The sequence below is a fragment of the Erinaceus europaeus genome, chromosome 17 (genome assembly GCF_950295315.1).
Source record: "Erinaceus europaeus chromosome 17, mEriEur2.1, whole genome shotgun sequence".
Lineage (NCBI taxonomy): Eukaryota > Metazoa > Chordata > Mammalia > Eulipotyphla > Erinaceidae > Erinaceus > Erinaceus europaeus.
In genome coordinates, this window is record NC_080178.1 from 4,301,484 (window position 1) to 4,325,285 (window position 23,802).

Here is a 23,802-nt window from a genome sequence, read left to right on the forward strand (position 1 = left end):
AGGTGGGGAGCCAGGGCTCGAACCGGGATCCTTAGGTCCTTGTGCTTTGCGCCACATGTGCTTAACCACTGCGCTACCGCCCGACTCCCACTTTGACTTGATTTTATGGCAGGCATGCCCGGACATGGGGGTGTGGTTGTATCCCCCTGCTCCGCTCCTCCATCCAGTCTGTGAGCCGATGTTAGTATCCCCCCCTCGCAGAAGTGAGAAGGTTCAGAGAGGGTGGGGTGGGTCACTTCCCCAAAGCTGCACAGCTCAGGTGTGGGTGGCCGGGTGGGGGAGCATCTCTGCAGAACCCAGAGGGCTTCCCCAAGTATTTGACACCTTGGCAGGCAGCCAGTCCTCACTCCTGTGAGGAACCCTTCCCACCTGGCTTTGTGTCTGTCCTCTGGCCACCTGGCCTGGCTGGCCTCCTCCTCCGGGAAGGCTGACCGGAAGGTCAGTTCATGTTAGGAAACTCCGACCACGTGAGCAGCTGGGAGCCAGGGATTCTGAGCAGTGGCTGGCTTTCAGAGAAACTGAAACCTGGGTTTGCAGGGGGGGGGGGCGGGCTGGTCACTGGGGATTTAAAGGGCCAGCACTTCCTCAGGGGCCCCAGAGGGCTCCGGGAGGTCACCCGCAGAGGCGCGCCTTGCCCTGGTTGTGTGTGGTGCTCCCCAGCCATGCACCTCTGCGGGGAGGAGCTGCCGACCGAGCCAGTGAGTGTAGGGGTACGTGTGTGAAGGGGAGGGGGTGTCCCTGAGGCAGAGTGGGGACAATTCCAGCCCTGACCCCAGCTCTGGCCCCAGGGATCTTTGTGACCATGATCTCTCCTCAGACCCCCCCCCCCCCCCCGGACCTCAGTTTCCTTCCCTGCAAAATCAGGGGTTGGGGTGAGGAGCTTCCAACTTAACTGAAGGTGAAAACACCCCTCATTCTCTGCCTGTGACTTCCCTAGGATCAGAGCCCCCCACCCCCGTTGGGGTCTCTCCCCTGTCTCCCCCCTCCCATCAGCACTTGAGTCAACTTGCTGTGGGCTGGAACCTGCATGGGAGGCTGGGGGTACATTGAACCTGCCTCCAGTCAGCACCCCCTAACCTGTGACGGTGGGGCCAGGGTTGGAGGCCTCCTTCCCTGACTCTCAGGACCTTAGGGCAAGTGACCTGGATACCAGGGGACGAGCAGGATGACAGCTGTGACATGCTGGGTCCACATATCCCCAAAGGGCCTCATTCATTCCAGAAGGAACTCCTCTTGTTCCCTGCCAGGTCCCCCTAACCCAGTGGCCGCACATAGTAGGTGTTCAGTAAATATTTAAGTGAATGAAGTAGTATGGGGGGGGGGGCCCTGGGACCAGCCCGTCCACACAGAGGACGCTCAGAGCTGGGGTGAAGGTGGGGGCATCTTGTTGGGTTGGCACTGCAATTAGGAGTGGCCAACTTTTCTGAGGCGTGGCCCTGGGGTGGGGGGAGGAAGGTAGCAGAGGTGTGGGTGACCTGACCAGAGCACCCTCTGCAGTGGGTACAGAGTTGGTCCTTCCTGGGTGTCTGTCCCAGGCTTCTGTAACCAAGCTTCCAGCAGACCCGTGGGTGAGGCTGCTGTTCCAGGGAGGGGCACCTTCCGTGCGGTGGGGCCACCTGAAGCTTCCGGGAAAACTGGGCCCTTGGGGACGCGTCTCTGGGAAAGACTTGCTTCTATCGGCCAGGCTAGGGACACAGCCTTCCCCTTCTTCGTCTTCTTTTTTTTAATAAGTAATTTTCTTTTAATTTTTTAAAAATATTTATTTATTCCCTTTTGTTGCCCTTGCTGTTTTATTGTTGTAGTTATTATTGTCATGGTTGTTGGATAGGACAGAGAGAAATGGAGAGAGGAGGGGAAGACAGAGAGGGGGAGAGATAGACACCTGCAGACCTGCTTCACCACTTGTGAAGCGACTCCCCTGCAGGTGGGGAGCCGGGGGCTTGAACCAGGATCCTTATGCCGGTCCTTGCGCTTTGCGCCACCTGCGCTTAACATGCTATGCTACTGCCGGACTCCCCAGCCTCCCCCTTCTTCCCTGATTCTTAGCCCCCCCCCCCAACATTCTCCCTGCCAGGGATCCCTGAGCCCCTCCATCTTCCACCCTGCAGGGCCCCTCGGAGCATCAGAAGCAGCTGAGGAAGAAGCAGAAGAACCGGGCAGCTGCCCAGCGCAGCCGGCAGAAACACACGGACAAGGCAGACACCCTGCACCAGGTGGGGACCCCCTCCCCACACCCGTCACCTTCTCAGCCGCCACCGCTCCGTGGGCTAGAGTTTGAGATGGAGGAGGAGTGAGGTGTGCAGGGCGCCCCAATCTGGGAGGGAGGCAGGCTGTGGAGACGCAGCACCAGCCCAGCCATCAGAGAGAAGGGCCCTGGCCGTGGCGCCCTGGCCCTGGGTCCCAGCTCTTGAGGCCCCAAGGAGGCCAAGAGCAGCAGCAGCCTGCGACTGATCAGTCTCTGTCTGTGAGGATTCTGGCGGAACAGTGATGAAGTCTGACTCTGGGTGGAGAGGTGCTGCCCTTGTAGTCCTGGCCACCTGTCGCCTGGGGGCAAAGCGGGAGACCACAGGAGGCTGCATGGAGGATGCCCCACCTGCTCTCACCTCTCGACTGTGATGCCAACTTGACCGTGAAACTAACTCCCTTCTTCTGTTGCTCTCTCGGGGGGGGGGGGAAGAGTAAGAGGGGGCTCAGGACCCTGCCCCTGGCAGAACTATGCCTACCTTAGTGCTCAGGGCCATGACCTCACAGCCCTCCCCCTGCACACTCAGCCCTCCCCCGTCTGCCCGCCAACTACAGACAGCACTGGCCTCAGGCACTGTTGCCTTGCCCTCGGGTGGCAGCCCTCTGAGCCACCTCCCCCCAGTCCTTTTTCAGGATCAGTTTGTTGCAGGACTGAGAGAGCTTACCTGGTAGAGTGCATGCTTTACCACATGCAAGAACCCAAGTCTGAGCCCCAGTGACTCAGGGGTGCTGGAGCCATGCGATGGATTCTTCCTCTCCCTGTCTGTCTCTACCTGAAATTAAAATGAAAAATTATATATATATATATATATATATATATATATATATATATATATTCATTCCCTGGAAGCAATGGAATCTCATGGGCATGAGGCCCTAGATAAAAATCAATCAATCAATCAATCAATCAATCAATGCATCTATTAATAAAAGTGATAGCCAGAGAGTCTTGTTTTTAGACAGGTGTCCACAGAAGAGATCAGGCAGAGGAGAGCCAGAGGGCTTCATAGCCTGGGAGGTGGCGAGGCAGAGAAAACATTGGATTTCTTTCTTTCTTTTCCACCAGAGCACTCCTCAGCTCTGGGTGATGGTGGTGCTGGGGATTGAAGCTGGGACCTTGGAGTCTGAGGCATGAGAGTCTCTTTGCAGAACCATTATGCTATCTTTCCAGCCCCAGGGTTGGACTCAAGCTTTGCTACGGAGGCCAGCACTGCCCATCAGGCTTGTGTGTTGGTGCCAAGACACAACAGTGCAGGCAGGAGCTCTAAGCACCCCCCCCCTTCTCAGGGAAATTTGTAAAGAGAGGTGGGGCTGGGAAGGTGGGTCTAAGGACAGCAGGATGGGTCCCCCCACACCCACACCCAGCTTCCTGAATCTGGGGAGAACTTCTGTGATTTTCCTCCTGAAACAAGCTCACTAGGGACCGGCATTACTCTGAAGCAGCAGTAGCCAGGGAAGGGCCGGAGTCTGTCCCATTACTGTGCTTCTGCATTCTGGATTCAGTTGTAGGCTCTTTGTATGAATTGTGTGTGTGTGTGTGTGTGTGTGTGTGTGTGTGTGTGTGTGTGAGAGAGAGAGAGAGAGAGAGAATCAGCACATTGCTCTAGTACAAGCGATGCTGTGGATCGAACCTGGGACCTCATGCTTGAGAACGCATTGCTTTAAGGGGGCTGGCGGTGGCACACCAGGTTAAGTGCACATAGTATGAAGCACAGGGACCTGTGTAAGGATCCCAGTTTGAGGCCCCCGGCTCCCCACCTGCAGGGGGAATGCTTCACAAGTGGGGCAGCAGATCTGCAGATGTGTGTACGTGTGTGTCTCTCTCCCTCTCTACTCCCCCTCCTCTCTTAATTTCTCTGTCTCTTAGCCAATAAAATTGAGACAATGGCCTCCAGGAGCAGTGGATTTGTAGTGTAGGCACTGAGCCCAAGTGATAACCCTGGAGAGAAATAAAAGGATCCATCACTTTATCAACTATACTGCCTCCGGGCTGTGAGGTTTAGGATCTTCACCTCTTTGCAAAATAGTTCCTGAAGGTTGAAGCCCGAAGAGCTTTTCCTTTGTCTAACCCAGCACATCACTTCCGGGTCATCTCCTCCCTCCAGGGTCATACCAGACAGTCCTGTCCCTTTATTTATTTATTTATTGCTTTAGAGGCGTACTTATTAAATGTTTGTTTATTTCAAGAGAGTGGGTTTCACATGAGGAATAGAGGAGCCAGAGCACTACTCTGGGGGCTGGACACAGAGGCCTCAGACTCGAAAGTCCTGCGCTCTTCCCAGCTGAGCCATTTCCCTCTCTCCAACCCTGTCCCTCTGGGGCCACTCAGCCAGCCTGGGGAGGCCTGGTGGTGGCACTGAGCAGCCTCATATGTCATCACAACAGTATGAGTCAGGGAGGGGCTGGGGTGGGGTGTTGCCCTGACAGAGAAGGCAGGAAATAGAGTGAGGGACTAGAAGTAGGGGAGCTGGGAAAGAACGGAGCTGCAGGTGTGACTGGGCGGTGCCTGGGGAGCCTAGAAGGATCTTATGTGCCTTGGTGACAGTGACCCCAGGACTACCCTGGTTCTGGAGAACGGGGTAGTTTGGGGGTAGAAGGAGCACTGGTTAAGAAGCTGGAAGAAACCCCAGGCTGATGAGATTCGGGGAGCTAGCTGTGAGGGCTAAGAGCAGGCTGGTCTCGAAATGGGTGTTCTGGGACAGCCTGCTACGGTCTCGGGGTGGAGGGTGGGTGGTTTGAGCTGCTTTCGAAACACAGGACCCCTCCCTCCCCACTTCAGGAGCTCAGAAACCTTACTTGCCTCATTCTGCGAAGAAGTTAGGAAAGTCTTGGTCCTGAAGGTGGGAAGGGGGGGTGCTTGAATCCATGCCTGACTGCGTTCCCTCCCGCAATCCAGCTCCTGGCTAAGACTTTTTTTTTTTTTAATATTTATTTCTTTTCCCTTTTGTTACCCTGTTAAAAAATTATTGTTGTAGTTATTATTGCTGTTGTTATTGATGTCGCCGTTGTTGGATAGGACAGAGAGAAATGGAGAGAGGAGGGGAAGACAGAGAGGGGGAAAGAAAGATAGACACCTGCAGACCTGCTTCACCACCTGTGAAGCGACTCCCCTGGAGGTGGGGAGCCAGGGGCCTCAAACCCGGATCCTTAAGCCGGTCCTTGCGTTTCTCACCACATGCGCTTAACCCGCACTGGTTAAGACTCTTGAGGGGGGTTGATGAGACTCCAAACTCAGAGTGCGGGTTTCAAAAGGCAGTAAAGCAAATTTCCCTTGCTGTAAAGCTGACGGCTGAGGGTGGGTTTGGGGGTCCCCGTGCGGCTTCAGTCTGAGCCCTGTTAGTTATGGGGGAGCGTGGGATGGGCTTTTGGGGGATGTGAGGTGGGTGGCCAGAGAGCAGAGTAGGGACCCAGTTTTGGGCATTCAGAGGAGGTGGGATGCTGAGGACCCTGCATCCCAGTGCTGACTAACTTGCCCCCCCTTTCCCTCCCCTGTCCCCCAGGAACTGGAGGGGCTGGAAAAGCAGAACCACGAGCTGCAGAAGGTAGTGGAGCAGTACCGGGAGGAACTGGCATGGTGGAGCCGCGTCCTACAGCTGCACAATCGCCAATGTCCTGGGCTCCGTGCCTCCTCCTATGATGCCTTGGCCTCCACACCACCACCAGGTCTGCAGTGTCTGCAGCCTCCACCTGGCCCCTTCCAGGGGCCCCCAGCCCCTAGGCTCTCAGCTCAGCAGCTGCCTCCAGACGCTCAAGGCTGCCCTGGCCTCCTCCTGAGCCCTGGGCCCCCACCGTCCCCAGACCCTGCTGCAGTCACTGCACCTTCTGCCCAGCTGTATCCTCGCCCACTCCAGCCATCCTCACCCGCCAGCTGCAGCCTGCTGAGCCCGCCCCCAACACTCACTGGGCCCCTGCCCAGCTCGTCTCCGCAGCCCCTTGGGCAGAAGCTGGGGTCCTCATCCCACAGCCCCTCAGCCACTCCGGGTCGGCTCTGTCCTCAGGGAAGGCCGCTCATGCCGGCCTGCTCAGCCACAGACTGCCACTGGCTGGGTACAGAGTCCAGTGCCCAGCCCCTCCTGGCCTTCCCCCTGCTCTCCTCTGCCCAAGTCCACCTGTGACCCACCTGGCACCAGGGCAGCCTCTGTGGCACCACCCGGGAGAGGGAGTGAGCCCACCTGCCTGCAAAGTCTAGATGAGACCCTTGCTTTTTCTGACAAGGGAGCAGAAGCTCAGAGAAGCCAGGTGACCTGCCCAGCATCACATAGCCTTTCTCAGGACTGGAAACATGGCCCAGGTGCTGGTGACAGTTCTTGCCTGGCCTGGCCTGGCAAGGCCCAGCAGGGGCCTGACACTTCTTCTTCTGGGAGGGTTTTCAGTGACAGGGAGTTGTACCCAAGGATGGGGCTTCGGTGTAGAGACACCCGGATCAGCCCCCCTCTCCATCTTGTGGAATTTCTCCAGCTGGGGTGCCTGCCCAAAGTCAAGAGCCCCAGACCCTGTGGCAGCTCCCCGCCTCCCCCCCCCCCGCCCCCGGGCAGGTTAGGCCCTTGGCTCACTTGCATGGGAAGAGGAGGCTTGTGGGCAATCAGGGAGGGTCAGGTACAGGAGCTGGGTGTGGCAGCGGTGACACCTGTGACTTCCCTGATACCCAGAGCCCCCATACCCTCAGGCCCTCCCAGCAGCACCCTGGGCTCTCTGGCCTGAGGACAGGCACTAGGGGAGCAGGAAATAGGGAGCAGGTGGGAGCTCAGCTGCCTTTGGGGCACTTGCTCCCCGCAGGCAGACACACTAAGGGCCCCAGAGGAGATGCTCCAGCTCTTACCCAGGTTTCTAGCACAGGTGGGCTTGGACCTGACATCTCCAAGTGTCGAGGCTTGACCTTCAGTGCAGCTATGAAGAGGAATAAATGTCTGCGTTTTCAATCCTTGTTCCTTAGCCAGTTGTTTAAAGCCAAAGGGCCTTTATTTTTTTAAAATTATTTTTAAAGATTTGCTTTTCAAATTTTGTAATATATATATGAGACAGAGAGACAGAAGCCAAGCCAGAGCATTACTCTGGCACATGAGGTACCAGGGATCAAACCAGGAACCCCAGGCTATAATCTTTTTTTTTTTTTTGCCTCCAGGTTTATCACCGGAGCTCAGTACCTGCACTACAAATCCACTGCTCCTGGAGGCAATTTTTTTCCCTTTTGTTGCCCTTGTTGTTTATCGTTGTTGTTGCTATTATTGTTGGATAGGACAGAAAGAAATCGAGAGAGGAGGGAAGACAGAGGGGGAAGAGAGAAAGATAGACACCTGCAGAACTGCTTCACTGCCTGGGAAGCGACTCCCCTGCAGGTGGGGAGCCGGGGGCTTGAACTGGGATCCTGGAGCTTTGTGCTGTGTACACTTTACCCAGTGTGCCATCGCCTGGTCCCTTTCTTTTTTTTCTTCCATTCTTTCTTTTCTCCTTCTGCTTTTTCTTCTCCTTTTTTTATCAGAACATTTTTTTCAGGTCTGGTTTATGGTGGTGTGAGGGATTGAACCAGGAGCCGCAGGCATAAGAGTTTCTTTGTATATACCATTATGCTATCAACTACCCTCCCCCCACACACACCTGAACACAGGGGCCTTAACCACTGAACCATCTCCCTGACCCAACTGTGCTTTTTCTGTTTTAAGAATGAGAGATAAAGAGATAGAGGGAGCAAGACAGTACAGCACCACTCCAACATCTGTGAATTCCTGCTTGCTAGCTCCGAGTGGGGGGAGGTTTGAACCCAGGAAGCTCATGCATTTGAGGCGGTCACTCTACTGCTGAGCCACTGTCGGGCTGTGAGGCGGAGGAGAGAGAGAAGATCGGAGCAGAGAGGAAACACAAATCTTTATTCACACGGGCATCTCTGAGTTGGGTGAGAGCGCAGCAGTTCAGGCCACGTGGAGCTAGCTAAATGGCTGCCTCCCACTATGTGCAGCACCCTTCACTGCGTCCAGTCACCAAGGTGAAAAGTGGGCAAGAGAGAGAGAGGCGGAAACAGGAGGGCTTTATAGAGCAAAAACTGGAAGTGAGTCGGGACAGGATTGGTTGGGAAAGGCACTCCAGGAATATTGTTTCAACTCTCGTGGGAACTGACAATGCCCTGAGGGGACAACATGGTGGAACAAGGCACTCCGGGATTAGAATTACAGCTCTCTCGGGAATGGACTATACCCTGAGGGGACAACATGGTGGATGTGGCCTCATCTGCACGATTTCCCAGCAAGCCACCTCCCTGGCCCCATCAAAAAGCTTTTGGAAGAATGCACAGACATCTAGAACTTGGATGTGGGCAATCGCTCATGAACAGCTTAACTGCCCCTGCCTTGTGTGACACACAAGGTGACAGGGGCCCCAAGAGGGGGTGGGCTTGTCCAGGGTCACACAGCAGGAGTGGGCGTGATGGTGGCAGGACTTGGGGCCAGAGCCAGCAGCAGCCCGGGGACAACAGACTGGTGGGATGTTAAGATGACAGGCTGTGGAAGAAAACACACCCATCCAATAAGATGTGTGTAGACCTATGTTCATAGCAGCACAATTTGTAACAGCCAAGACCTGGAAACAACCCAGGTATCCAGCAACTGATGAGTGGCTGAGTAAGTTGTGGTCTATATATGCAGTGGAATACTACTCAGCTATTAAAAATGACTTCACCTTCTTCATCTCATCTTGGAACTTGAAGGAATCGTTATGTGAGATAAGTCAGATAAGAGAAGGATGATAAGTCAGATAAGAGAAGGATCTCAGAAGTTGAGAAATAAGAACAGAAAGGGTGGGGCCGGGTGGTGGCGCACCTGGTTGAGTGCACATGTTACAGTGCGCAAGGACCCCGGTTTGAGCCCCTGGTCCCCACCTGCAGAGGGAAAGCTTCACAAGTGGTGAAGCAGGGCTGCGGGTGTCTCTCTTTCCCTCTCGATCGTCCCATCCCCTCTCCATTTCTGGCTATCTCTATCCAAATAAAAATAAAGACAATAAAATAAAGAACAGAAAGGGAAACACAGAGTGGAGCTTGGACTGGATCTGGTAAATTGCACCAAAGTAAAGGACTCTGGTGTGTGTGTGGGGTGGGGGCTTTAGGTCCTGGTGTGTGATGGTGAGGGGGAACTTAGGCTGGGGTGAGAGTGTTCTGCAGAAAACTGAGAATGGCACACATGTACCAACAACTGTACTACTGGAAAACATTAACCCCCCAAAATTGTCATTAATGACAAAAAGTTCAGATCTTTAAGCTGAACTCCATTCTCATCAACAGACTTAGTCTTTTAATTCAGAAAGTGTGTTCCTGAGAGCAGTTAAGTCCTACTTAATCACCATCACCAAGAGTAGGTGTGGGATAGTGCTAAATCTATCTATCTATCTATCTATCTATCTACCTATCTTTCTTTCTTTCTCTCTCTCTCTCTCTCTTTCTTTCTTTCTCTCTTTGTTTTTTCCTACAAAGTTATCACTGAGGCTCAGTGCCAGCACTATGAATCCACTGCTCCTGGTGGCCATCTTTTTTCATGTTATTGGATAGGGCAGAGAGGAATTGAGAGAGGAGGGGAAGACAGAGAGGGACAGAGAGAGACCTGCTTTGCTGCTTGTGAAGTGACCTCCCTGCAAGTGGGGAGCAGGGGGCTCAAACTGGGTCCCTGAGCTTAGTACTATGTGTGATTAAGTGGGTAAGTCACTGCCTGGCCCCTTAAAATTCTTCACATGTAGAGAGGAAGGGAGGGAGGGAGGGAGAGAGAGAGAGAGAGAGAGAGAGAGAGAGAGACTGCCAGGCTGAAGAGTCTGGAGCCAGAGTGGGTACTTGGTCTTGAGGGTCTGGACTGGAGGGAATGGGCTGGTATGGCCCAGCTTGGTCCAGTCCTCTTCACAGGACGGCTGGACATGGCATCTGGCTTCCTGAAGAGCCAGAGGGTGAGGGAGTGAGCAAGGAAAGAGAAACAGACGCTCTTTTTGTAACCCAGTTTCAGAAATGACATCTGTCTGTGCAGGGGAGGAGAGCCAGGGCTCTGCCACGCTCGGGGCTCGGGGCAGGAGAAGCTCAGCTGGCAGAGCACAAGCCTTACTCTGCAAGAGGCCCTGGGTGTGAACCCGGGCACCACCTGGGAGCTCCGTGGGTGGCGAAGCTGTGTTGTGGTGTTTCCTCTCTGCCTTTCCCTTGGGAAAGATGTCAATAATCCCTCTGGAAAGTAGGCATGGCTACAGTTCCCCCCCCCCCCCCGGCATCCAGAAGGGGAAACTGAGGCCCAGGCTTCAACTTTAACTACACCGCCAAGTTCAGGCACAGACTTGGTGCAACATCAGGAGGACTGAACCTGGGGGTCCTGCCTTCTGTGTCCCCTGTGGGCCCTGAAGTGCAGGGGTGAGGCCTGCTGACAGATATAACTACGAAGACCAAATTCCACCTTCAGATCCACTTACACACTAGAGGAGGTGACTGGGTGAGTGTGGGTAGGCTGGTCTGAGGAACAACAGAGAAGCTTCTAAGAATAGAGGCTGTTTCGAGGAATATTCAACCAGGCCAGAAAATGCCTACAGCAGATGCAACAGAGGGAAATAGAACACGCGACTGTCACTATGGGTTGCTACTACGTTTATTTCAAAACACAGGAACAGCCCGAAGGAGTGGGAGGAGATGCCCAGACTCTCGGGAAGAGGCAGGAGCTAATATCTGTGAATCCTGGAGTCTGTAAACATAGCGAGCAGATGCCCTGGAATCTCTCTCCAAGGGCCCCCATTGCCCTACTAACTACTCCAGAACTTAGGGCTCAAACCACATGTATTATCATCTTCGTTCACTCCCACCCCCAGAGGAATCTGGACAGGGCCTCCAGGCATCATCAGGGCTGCTGTGGCAGGGCTGCTGTCATCTGAAGGCCGGGCAAGGGCCACTGCCAAACACTTCCAAAACTGTGCACAGAGGGCCAACTTCCAAGCTGACCCCAAGGTTGCGGGTTATGGGAGCTGAGCACCCCAGGTTGTTGTAGACTGGAGGTGTAGGGGGTAGAGACGTTAGTTCTCCAACCATGGCCCCTCTCCACGGGACAGGTGGGCATGGCAGCTGGCTCCCCTCAGAGCAAACAAGTCAGAGAGGAAGAAAAGTGGGTGATGGGAAGCCACCGTGTTTCTGTAGCCCAGTTTCAGAAACAGTGATCTTACCAACAAATCTATTCCTGCAATTCCAATGAACTCTATCCCCTCTGAAGATTCCTACAGGTGCTTCCGCCAAGCCATCTTCAAAGCAGCTTCCCAAGCCATTCCTCGTGGGAGACGTGCTAACTATACGCCTTGTTTTGATGCTGAATGCGAGCAACTACTAAAGCAGTATGATGAGTCGGGCGACCCAGATGTGGCTGACCATCTCATTGCCTCCCTGGATGCAGCACGCCAAGCCCGTTGGCAACAACTCACGGAAAGTCTGAACTTCACCCACTCAAGTAGGAAGGCCTGGAAGCTTCTTCACAGACTGGGTGCCGGTAGCCAACCCCCTCCCGTCTCCCATCCTCCCGTATCTCCAAACTCAGTGGCCAGTCACCTAACTCAAGTTGGATGTGCTAAGATTGACCCAGTCTGGAAAAGAGAAATTTCCCATGAGTGGTCATCCCACTTCCGGTTATCTTGTCCATCTCCAAAACTCTCTCCCTTTACACTGTCTGAACTGGAAGACGCTTTGAAGAGGCTTAAACCGGGAACAGCTGCTGGCTATGATAACATCACCCCAGAACTCATTCTTAACCTGGGTCCCGCGGCAAAGAAGTGGCTCGCTTCATTCCTGTCCCACATCTTGGAATCTGAGTCTATGCCCAAAGTTTGGCGTCGTGCGAAGGTAATAGCGGTTTTGAAACCAAAGAAATACCCAACACTGGCCGCCAGCTAGAGACCAATTTCTCTCCTCTCCGTGAGTTACAAACTCCTTGAGAGGCTGCTTCTGTCACGTATTTCTCCTCTTACAGAGAAATTCCTATCACCCGCCCAAGCTGGTTTCCGCCCAGGAAGATGTATCTACCTGCGAACAAGCCCTGGCCCTCTCAACTTACATTGAAAATGGATTCCAGAAGAATTTAAAGACGGGTGCTGTCTTTGTTGATCTCACAGCAGCCTATGACACGGTCTGGCACCGTGGTCTCCTAGTCAAGATCTCAAGATGCCTGCCTCCATGGGTGGCCAACACTATATCGTTTCTTCTCCAAAACAGAAGATTCCGGGTGCATCTGGGTGACAAGTCTAGCAGATGGAGACTTGTCTCAAGTGGCCTCCCCCAGGGCTCTGTTCTGGCTCCTACGCTATTTAATATTTACATCAATGACCTCCCAGAAACTTCTTCAAGGAAGTTCATCTACGCCGATGACATCTGCTGTGCAACTCAGGCATCCAAGTTCGACATCCTTGAGGAAACACTCACGAAAGACATGTCTCTGATATCTGATGACTGTAAAAAATGGCGACTAATCCCTAGCACTGCAAAAACGGTATCATCTGTTTTCCATCTACACCATGCCTCGGCCTTGCGTGAGCTTAATGTGCAGCTTGGCGATATGAGAATCCGGCATGAAGCCCAGCCAGTCTATCTTGGCGTTACTCTCGATCGCACTCTGTCATTTCACGAACATCTCATAAAAACTGCAGCAAAGGTGGGCACGAGGAATAACATCATTGCAAGACTGGCCAGCTCCTCATGGGGCACGAGCGCTTCCACACTACGATCATCATCTCTGGCATTATGCTATTCCACTGCAGAATACTGTGCCCCAGTATGGTTCCGTAGCCCCCATGTCCACTTGGTCGATTCCAAATTATATTCCTCCATGAGGATCATTTCTGGAACCATCCGTTCCACCCCGGTTCCATGGCTGCCAGTTCTTAGCAACATTGCCCCGCCAGATATTCGTCAGGATGCGGCGTCATCTAAGTTCATTTCCCACGTCTACGCTCGACCGGACCTGCCAATATACGCGGATATCTTCGCCCACCCTGTCCAACGCTTGACGTCTCGTCACCCAGTCTGGTCCCCTATGCCTACACTGAACTTCTCTGTTCCAGACTCTTGGAAACAGAGCTGGCAGTCAGCTGAGGTAAAGAACAAACACCTCATCACAGACCCCTGCAAGCGTCAACCCGGCTTTGACCTAGCACGTTATGATTGGGCCCTCCTCAATCGCTATCGAACAGGCCATGGCCGGTGCGCCACTATGTTCCATCGCTGGGGAGCCAGAGACGACCCGAACTTCCCCTGCGGCTACAGACAGACTATGACCCACATAGTCAACGACTGCCACCTCTCCAGATTCAAAGGAGGTCTCGAAACTTTACATCAGGCTCAACCTGACGCTGTTGACTGGCTATGGAAGAAGGGCAAACGCTAGCAGAAGAAGCAGAAACAGCGTCTTGTCCACATGCTGTATTCTGTTTGGTGGAAGTGAGCGCTGATTCAGCCCCACTCCAGGGAGGGCCACTTATGGGCACAGACACGGGCTGGGGCCATAGCTCAGTGGGCGAGGCTGTGGTCAGTATGTAGAAGGGTCTGGTTTGGGTCCCCAGCAAATGACACCTGTCACAGCCCCAGAACAAAATGAAGTCAAAGCAGAGGTGGGATCGTTATGTAACATGACAGCCTTTTATCCCCTGCAGAACCAGAGTCTCATGTGTGCGTGATTTCATTGCTTCTATCTTTTTTTTTCATTCAGAGGGAAAGACAGAAAGATACAGAGATCGGGGGGAGAGACACCATAATAGCAGAGCTGCCCCTGGTGCTGTGTACCACTTCCATGTGGTGGCGGTACTCAAACATGAACTGTGCTCATGGCAAGGATGGACCCTGTATCATGAGGTAGCTTTCAGGCTCCTCCCTTCGTTCATTCGTTCGTTCCTTCCTTCCTTCATTTCTTTCTTTTTATCTGTCTTTCTCCCTCTTCTTCTCCTTCTCCTTCTTCTTCTTTCCCTCCAGAGCACTGCTCAGTTCTGGCATGTGGTGGTGTTAGGGGAGATGCTCCCGTGAACTCAGAAGCTCGGGCATGGAAGTAATTGTGCATAACTGTTACGCCTCCCCGGCCCCTTAGTGTTTTTTTTTAAAATGTATTTATTATTTATTGGATAGAGACAGAAAGAAATTGAGAGGGAAGTGGGAGATAGAGAGGAAGAGAGAGAGAGAGAGGGAGAGAGAGAGGGAGAGAGGGAGAGAGGGAGAGAGGGAGAGAGAGAGGGAGAGAGAGAGAGAGAGAGGGAGAGGGAGAGAGAGGAGCGGCAGATGTGTTTCACTGCTTTTGACGCGTTCCCCCTGCAGGTGGGGACAAGGGCTTGAACCTGGGTCTTTGCACATTGCAGCACGCGCTCAACCAAGTGCACCTCCATCCAGTCCAAGATTATTTCTGGTTTTCAATTTCTCCCTTTTTTGTCTCCAGGGTTATTGCTGGGGCCTGGGGCCTGTACATGATCCCACTGCTCCCTGGCAGTCATTTCCCACCCCACCCCTTTCTTTATTTTGTTATGACATACATAGAGAGAAATAGAGAGGAAGGGGAGAGAGACGGAGAGAGAAGGAGAGGGAGGGAGAGAGAGAGAGAGAGAGAGAGAGACTCTCCTGGAATAGGTAGACCTCTTCCACCACTGAAAACGTTTCTCCCCTGCAGGTGAGGTCCAGGGACTTGAACTTTGCTTCTCACACCGAGTAGTGTGTATGCTCTACTGGGTGCACCCTCACCCTCACCCTATGCCATTTTTTTTTAAATAATGTTGTTCTGGGATATGTGTGATACCTAACTGATGAATGACCTTCCCTAGGCCAGCTTTCTCACGTCCTCCTCCTCTTCTTCCTCCTCCCCTCACCTCTTTCTTTCTTTCATTTTTTTTTATATTTATTTTATTTATTTATTCCCTTTTGTTGCCCTTGTTGTTTTATTGTTGTAGTTATTATTATTGTTGTTGTTGTTGGATAGGACAGAGAGAAATGGAGAGAGGAGGGGAAGACAGAGAGGGGGAGAGAAAGATAGACACCTGCAGACCTGCTTCACCGCCTGTGAAGCGACTCCCCTGCAGGTGGGGAGCCGGGGTTTGAACCGCGATCCTTATGCCGGTCCTTGTGCTTTGCGCCACCTGCGCTTAACCCGCTGCGCTACAGCCCGACTCCCAGTCTTTCTTTCATTTTTTATTTTAACCAGAGCACTGTTCAGCTCTGGCTTATGGTGGTGTGGGGGATTGAACCTGGGACTTTGGAGCCTCAGGCATGAGAGCTTGTAACCATTATGCTATCTCCCCTCCACTCTTTCTTTCTTTCTTTCTTTCTTTCTCTCTTTCCTAGAGCATACTGTTCAGCACTGGTTTATCATGGTGTTGGGGATTGAACCTATAGCTTTTGGTACCTGAAGCATGAAAGTCTTTTTGCATAACTACTATGCTATCTCCCCAGCCTTCCCTTAATTTGAGAAAGGGAGATCCAGTCAGGGTGGTGGGGAGAGGCAGATAGGAGAAACAGAGGCACAGACAGAGACTCTATACCACTGCCCCACCATCCATGGTGCTCCCAGGAACAGAACCCAGTGCCTTGAGGAGGGGAAAGTGTGCACTCTATCTCCCAGGCCTATGACACCCACCTTTGAGGCCGCCTGGCGTGTGGGGGGAGAACCCGCGCTTTCAGGCTCCCCCCTTGTCTCCTCTCTTTGCCAGCACTAGCACTAGGCTTTCTTTGGAAAGGGGCATGGCTCAGAAGACAACACCTCAGCGGTGGGCAGAGCTCTGTGGGCTGCAGCAAGCCCCCCCCTTCCCAACGTAGACTCACAGCTTCAAAGGGGCCTGGCTGACGTGCCCCCTCGTTGACCTTTGAAGTGACGTGTATGCAGTCAGGGCTGGAGCAGCAGGCCGCAGACCATGTCTCCTGTGCTTTGAAAAACAATCATTCACCAGAGCACCCATGTTAAACTCAATTTACACTCTGCCGGCTGTTTCTTCTGTTTTGTCAGTCGCCTCTGTCCTGGATTGAAAGGTGGCTAATAGCTGCCTCCACACAGAACCTTTGTGTGGAAGCTTATTTGAAGAAAGAGAGACAGCGAGAGAGAGAGAGAGAGAGAGAGAGAGAGAGAGAGAGGAGAGAGAGGGAAAGAGAGGGAGAGGAGATAGCATAATGGTTATGCATAGAGACTTTCAGGGAGTCGGCGGTAGCGCAGCAGGTTAAGTGCACGTGGCACAAAGCACAAGGACTGGTGGAAGGGCCCCGGTTCGAGCCCCCGCTCCCCACCTGCAGGGAAAGTGATTCAAGGCGGTGAAGCAGGTCTGCAGGTGTCTGTCTTTCTCTCCTTCTCTCTGTCTTCCCCTCCTCTCTCCATTTCTCTCTGTCCTATCCAACAATGATGATATCAATAACAACAACAACAATAACTTCAACAACAATAAAAAACAAGGGCAACAAAAAGGGAAAATAAATGAAAAAATAAAAAAACACAAAGAGGCTTTCATGCCTGAGGCTCCAATGTCTCAGGTTCAATCCCTGCACCACCATAAGCCAGAGCTAAGCAGAGCCCTGGTGGAGGAGAGAGAGAGAGAGGGAGAATATCTGAGTATCTTTGCAGATGTCACTGAGTTAAGGATCTTAACACAAGATCAGCCATGATTATCCAGGTGAGCCTGGAATCCAATGACCAGTAATCACAGGAAGGTGCAGGGGGTGCAGAGAAGGCCATGAGAAACTAGAGGCGGACACTGGAGGGCTGTAGCCTCAAGTTGAGGGCGTCTGGAGGGGTTGGGAGACAACTCGGGTAGAACACAATGCCTTCCACATGGGAGGCTCTGAACTTTTTCTTTGAGCTTCTTCTTTCTTTCTTTTTTAATTATCTTTACTTATTTATTAGATAGAGATAGCTAGAAATCGAGAGTGAAGGGGATGACAGGGAGGGAGGGGGTGGATAGCAGAATGGTTATGCAAAGAGACTCTCATGTTTGAGGCTTCAAAGTCCCGGGTTCAATCCCCCACACCACCATAAACCAAAGCTGAATAGTGTTCTAGTAAAAAAAAATAAATAGGGGGTCGGGCGGTGGCGCAGTGGGTTAAGCGCACGTGGCACAAAGCGCAGGGACCGGCGTAAGGATCCCGGTTTGAGCCCCCGGCTCCCCACCTGCAGGGGAGTCGCTTCACAGGCGGTGAAGTGGGTCTGTAGGTGTCTATCTTTCTCTCCCCCTCTCTCTCTGTCTTCCCCTCCTCTCTCCATTTCTCTCTGTCCTATCCAACAACAAAGCAACGTCAACAATGGCAATAATAACCGCAACGAGGCTGCAACAACTAGGGCAACAAAAAGGGGGGAAATGGCCTCCAGGAGCGGTGGATTCATGGTGCAGGCACCGAGCCCAGCAATAACCCTGGAGGGAAGAAAAAAATAAATAAATAAAATAAATAAATAAATAGGGGGTAGCACAGCGGGTTAAGCGCACATGGCTTGAAGCGCAAGGATAGGCATAAGGATCCCGATTCGAGCCCCCGGGAGCCTCAATAGGGGTCGCTTCATGGGCTGTGAAACAGGTATGCAGGTGTCTATCTTTCTTTTCCCCTCTTTCTCTCCCCACTCTCTATTTATTTCTGTCTTATCCAACAGCAACAGCAATGATAACAATAATAATAATGACAACAACAAGAGTAGCAACAAGGGCAACAAAAAATAGGAAAAATGGCCTCCAGGAGGAGTGGAATCATAGTGCAGGCACCGAACCCCAGCAATAACTCTGGAGGCAAAAAAAAAAAAGAAAAGAAAAGATAAATAAATAAATAAATAAATAGGAAGAGAGAGAGAGAGAGAGAGACCTGCAGCACTGCTTCACCAGTCACAAAGCTTTCCCCCTGCAGGTAGGGACCAGGGGCTCAAACCTGGGTGCTTGAGCATTGTAACATGTGGCCTTAACCAGATGCGCCACCACCCACCCCTGCTCTGAACTTTTTCCAGCATCAAATAGTAGCACCATGTGGGTGGGGCCAACTCCATGGATGGTGGAGCCATGCTTTTCTCTCTCTTCATCTTACCCTCTGTGTTTGCTTGCCTGCCTCTCTTTCTTAGGACACAGAATATATATATATATATATATATATATATATATATATATGTATATATGGCTCTCTGAGCCTATAATCCCATTCAAATTCTTCAAATTCAACATGCTTCAAAGAACCTTGAAGGCAAGAACTGATTCTCTCTGCAAGGAACTTTCCCCCTTCCCTGGCACATGTTCCTTTTCCTGGAAAATAGAAATATTTGATGCTCAATAGGAAATCTGAAAGCAGAGGAATGATTCTTATCAACAAATTCTACTCAGCAGTGACAAATTGCAGATAACCATAGAATTTGGGTGCATCTTTGTTAAAAATCATTTGTTAATGAGAAGAGGGAAGGAGAGAGAGAGAGAACCAGAGCTTCACTCAGGCATATGGAGTGCCAGGTGCTGAACCTGGGCCCTCATGTTTGAGAGTCCAAGACCCTAACCATTGCACCATCTCCTGTCCTGAACTTAGATGAATCTTAAAGGCATTCTGCTGAGTGAAAAAAAGCCACTCTCTAACGGGGGAGACAGCATAGTGGTTATGAAAAGGACTTTCATGCCTGAGGCTCTAAAGTCTCAGGTTCAATCCCCCACATCGCCATAAGACAGAGCTGAGCAGTGCTCTGGTAAAAACAAATAACAACAAAGAAAGAAAGAAAGAAAAGAGGAAGGGAGGATACCGGCCGCCATGAGAGCCAGGCAGTGGTGCACTTGGTGGTGAGCACATGTTACCGTGTGGAAAGACCTGAGTTCAAACCCCTGGTCCCCACTTGCATGGGGGAAGAGTCACATGTGACAGAGCAGTGCTGCAAGTCTTTCTCTGTTTCTGTCTCTCTCTCTCAGACAAAGAAAGGAATCAAATAAAATGGAAGGGGAGGAAGGGGGGAGGAATGCTCACCAGAAGTGGGGGGTTCATCATGCGGCCCCGTGAGCCCCAGCCATAACCCTGATGGCAAAAACTAAAAACAAAAAAACCAGAACAAAGTCCTTCTCCAAAGGTCACATGCTGTCTGAGTCTACTCACATATCATCCTCTAAATGACAAAATTATAGGGCTGTTGAACAGATTCGTGGTTGCCAAGGGCTGGGGATGGGGAGAGGGCATGTGTGTGACTAGGAACATTGGCATCTCTTTGATACAACAATGCACAGAGGCCTCTAGGTCAAAGCCTGAGCACCCCACCTCCCCACCGCCTGCCTGAGCTAGAAGAGGTTCACACCTAGCTGGGCACCTGGACCATAGCCTTATGCGAACCCAGACACGTAACTCATAAAACATCTGGAGAGACAAGGACCCAGCCCATGCACTCTTCATGCTGGGAGCCCCTTCTCATACCCCAGTGAGCGGTCAGCACTGTGCCCCAAAGCTGTGCCAGGCTGCATTCTGGTCTGCCAGCCTCCAAGCTGGGGGCGGAGGGCTGTTGCCTAGTGAGTAATCAGCCTGCAAAGCCCATGGGGAGGCTGTGGGCTCGGGGGAGGGGGAGCCCAGGTGCTGCAGGAAGCGGAGCTGTTGATTAAGTGGCTGTGGGGGTACTCAGAGGGGCTGCACTATCCACAGCGAGGGAGGCAGATCGGAAGGAAACAGCAGGGATGAGGGGACAACGCAGTAGTTCTGCAAAAGACTTGTATGCCTGAGGCTATGAGGTCTCAGGTACAATCCCTTGTACCACCACAAGCCAGAGCTGGCAAAATAAATAAATAAATAAATAAATAAATAAATAAATATCAACAGCACAGGCTCAGAGCTGTCTTCTTCACTCTCCCCAGAAGCTTGACTCCTGTGACAATCAGCATATGGAGACCCCTACTGGAGTGGGGCTAGGAAGTAAAAGCTCTGGCATAAGGTGGTGGCCGGATTTGAACTTACAGTGTAGGGGGTCTCAGACATGCAAACTGATGCTCTGACTGACTGAGCTGTCTCCCTAGCCCAGGCAGTCCATTTACTTACTTTGATAGGATAGAGAGAACTTGAGAGAGGAAGAGGGTCTCAGAGCTTCAGCTCTTTGTGGGGGCTGGGTGGTCGCACGCCAGGTTAAGTGCACATAGCGCAAAGCGCAAGGACCCCAGCAAGGATCCCAGTTCAAACCTCCACCTCCTCACCTGCAGGGGGTCACTTCACAGGTGGTGAAGCAGGTGTCTGTCTTTCTCTCCTTCTAGCTGTCTTTCCCTCCTCTCTCAATTTCTCTCTGTCCTATCCAACAGCAGCAACAATGGAGAAAAGATGGCCTCCAGGAGCAGTGAATTCAAAGTGCAGGCACCCACCGAGCCCCCCAGTGATAACTCTGAAGATAAAAAAAAGTCTCTTTGCTACCTCCCCAGCCCCAATTTAAAAAATTTTAAGAGTTGCACCTGCACACATGTTTGCTCCAATCCACATACTGTATTATTTTTTTCATTTAATTTCCCACATTTAAAATTATTTTATTTTATTTATCAGAATTCTGCTCAACTCTGGCTTAGGGTGGCACCAGGGGTTGAATTTGAGATTTTGGACCCTCAGGCATGAGAGTTCTTTGCATAAACATTCTGCTGTTTCCCAGGCCCCAATTGCCAGCATTCTCTAATTGGGACATTGCCCCCAGAAAGCAAATTGGCATTGCTAAGTCATATTCCCTACTGGCCTCCCTTCAGCACTGCTCTGGAGAGCCCGACTCCTCTCTGATGGAAGAGGCTTTCTCTACCTCTCGCTGCCACACTGATCTGGTGCACGTGGCACTCCACTCCTCCCAGAAGAGGTTTTGGTTTTTTGCTCCTTGAGAATTTTGGACAGAGGAGACACACTGCAGTGCCGCTCCACCATCCGTGCAGCATCCTGATACTTGGTGCTCCTATATGTGGTGCCTGGGGACTTGAACCCAGGTCCTCATGGTAAAGTGGGTACTATAATGGGTAAGCCACCTCCCAGCTCTCACCCCAGCTTCTTTCTTTTCCTGCCTGGCCGTCCCAAGCCTTAATGTTTACTACTTTAGAACAGGTGCTGAACTGCCTTGAGTTTCAAAGACTCAGCCTCCCAGAAGTGCACCCTTCGGACATGTGAAGCAGGATTTTTGTTGCCATTGTTGTTTGTAAAGCTGTTTTATTGGTGAAAGGGAATGATAACATCACACTAGCGTATGCAGTGCCAGGCATCAAACTCAGTGTCTCATGCTTGAGAGGCCACTATGCCACCTCCCGGGCCGCTAAAGCTCCATTTTAAGAGCTGACACCTGCCAAGGTGCTGCAAAAAGAATTTAGCAACTGAACCCAGCATGGACACACCCAGAAGCAAAAGCTTATCCTAAGCAAACAGCAAAGCAGCACCCCAGGGACTACAAAATGCCAGTTCTTGGCCAGAAGACAGCATAAATATGAAGAACCCAACATAGCAATTTGGCTCCTTTGCCTGGCTTAAGCTCTTTGATCAGTCTTAGAGGCCCCTGCGGGAGTCTTTAAGCTGACAGCCTAGGCTTGCTGCCCCAGTGATCCGCATCACTTCTCCATCTCCAGCTCAGAGCCTTAGCTAGATGGGGGCACTCGCCATTCCTGACATCATCTGCCCCACCATCCATCCATCCATCCCAGGCACACTGCTTGGGCCTCAGGGGTGAGCCCAGGAGAACATCTTCCTTCCCCAGCAAATTAATGCAGGGCTTGGGTGTGGTGTTGCTGTGTCTATAGTTATCTAGTGATGTGTTAGTGTGGGATTCCATACAACAACATTTCGAAAAGTCGCCCAGACTCCACGGGGTATTTATCCTCCAGTTTCTGTGCTCAAAGGGCCCGTCCGGCAGTGAGCTGGTGCTTGGGCGAGCTGGGCAGCGGGCGGGGAACATCTGCCCGCTTATCCGAGTCTGTCACCCAGAGGCAGGAGTAGCAGCAGCTCCCTGTGACATTCGGTGGCTCAGAGCGGTGGGAAAGCGCCTGGCGGGGCTCCCTGGTCTCACTAAACCCGAAAGCCCGCTTTACAGCGCCTGCCGCACCCCGAGCACCGCATGTCTCCGCGTCCACGCGGTGCCCAGTGTGACCCAGTCCTGCGAGCAGCACGAGCCACCAACACACGTGGCGGGCCGGCGGGGTGGCCGCAGCGCTCTCGCCAGTGCTCGCGCGAGAGCGGGCCAGCAAGCTCCGGGCCTGGACATCGCGAGACTCCAGCGCCTGCGGGGCAGGGTTGCAGAGATGGGCAGAGGCGCGCATGCGCAGAATAGTCAGGTCTCGGCGTGCGACGTGCGGACTGGCTGGCGGATACGCATGCGCGTGCGCAGAAAGTCGGGCATGCGCAGAAGGCGGGTCGGGCACGCGGGCTGGCGTCATTCAGGTCCACGAGCGGCTCCCAGCAGGTGCTCCCGACGAAGCTGTTTCTGGCCCTGCGGCGGGCTGGGCCCTCCCGGTGGCCCCGAGGCCCGAGGTAACAGCCGCCAAGGCCGCGCGTTACTTTGCAGGGTGCTTCCGAGGGGAGGTTTCCGCCCGGGAGCGGGAGCGCACCGCCGCCTCGGCCACCCGGTGCCCGGCCCCGCTGAGCGGCCGCGGGTCTCTCGGGGCGCGAGGGGGAAGGGGGCGCGGGGCGCGGCTCTCATCCTGCCGCCGCGTCGGGTCGGCCGGGGCCTCCGCCATCGCTCTCGGCAGCCATCGCTCTCGGCGGCCATCGCTCTCGGCGGCCATCGCTCTCGGAGGCCATCTCTCTCAGGCGCCATCTCTCTCGGCCGCCATCTCTCTCAGGCGCCATCTCTCTCGGCCGCCATCTCTCTCAGGCGCCATCTCTCTCGGCCGCCATCTCTCTCAGGCGCCATCTCTCTCGGCCGCCATCTCTCTCAGGCGCCATCTCTCTCGGCCGCCATCTCTCTCAGGCGCCATCTCTCTCAGGCGCCATCTCTCTCAGGCGCCATCTCTCTCAGGCGCCATCTCTCTCGGCCGCCATCTCTCTCGGCCGCCATCTCTCTCAGGCGCCATCTCTCTCGGCCGCCATCTCTCTCGGCCGCCATCTCTCTCAGGCGCCATCTCTCTCGGCCGCCATCTCTCTCAGGCGCCATCTCTCTCGGCCGCCATCTCTCTCGGCCGCCATCTCTCTCGGCCGCCATCTCTCTCGGCCGCCATCTCTCTCGGCCGCCATCTCTCTCGGCCGCCATCTCTCTCAGGCGCCATCTCTCTCGGCCGCCATCTCTCTCAGGCGCCATCTCTCTCAGGCGCCATCTCTCTCAGGCGCCATCTCTCTCAGGCGCCATCTCTCTCGGCCGCCATCTCTCTCGGCCGCCATCTCTCTCGGCCGCCATCTCTGTCAGGCGCCATCTCTCTCGGCCGCCATCTCTCTGCCACCATCCCCCTCTCTTGCAGCGGAGGCCCTGAGTGGAGCTCTGGTCTGTCATAAAGCAAATAAATTCCCTTTAAAGGTTGAGCACAGGCCGAGAGGATCCCCCTCCACATGGAAGGTGCCATGGTATCTGTCTCTCATGCCACTCTCTCTCTAATGTTTTTCCCTTTTGTTGCCCTTGTTTTATTGTTGTTGTATTTGTTGTTATTGATGCCGTCGTTAGATAGGACAGAGAGAAATGGAGAGAGGAGGGGAAAGAA

The 23,802-nt window shown here is 53.1% G+C and overlaps 1 protein-coding gene across 2 annotated transcripts in view; it reads left to right on the forward strand.

Moving 5' to 3' along the window:
• The first annotated feature begins 538 nt into the window (after positions 1 to 538).
• The window catches only part of MAJIN (membrane anchored junction protein), a 51,426-nt gene continuing 28,162 nt past the window's right edge, over positions 539 to 23,802 (forward strand). Inside the window, exons 1-3 of one of the 2 annotated variants that reach the window (XM_060176161.1) lie at positions 539 to 710; positions 2,109 to 2,213; positions 5,745 to 6,225. In XM_060176161.1, coding sequence (XP_060032144.1) covers positions 663 to 710; positions 2,109 to 2,213; positions 5,745 to 6,225 — 634 coding nt within the window. In that variant the 5' untranslated portion in view covers positions 539 to 662. The remainder of the gene's footprint in view (positions 711 to 2,108; positions 2,214 to 5,744; positions 6,226 to 23,802) is intronic. The other variant, XM_060176162.1, reaches the window with a different exon arrangement.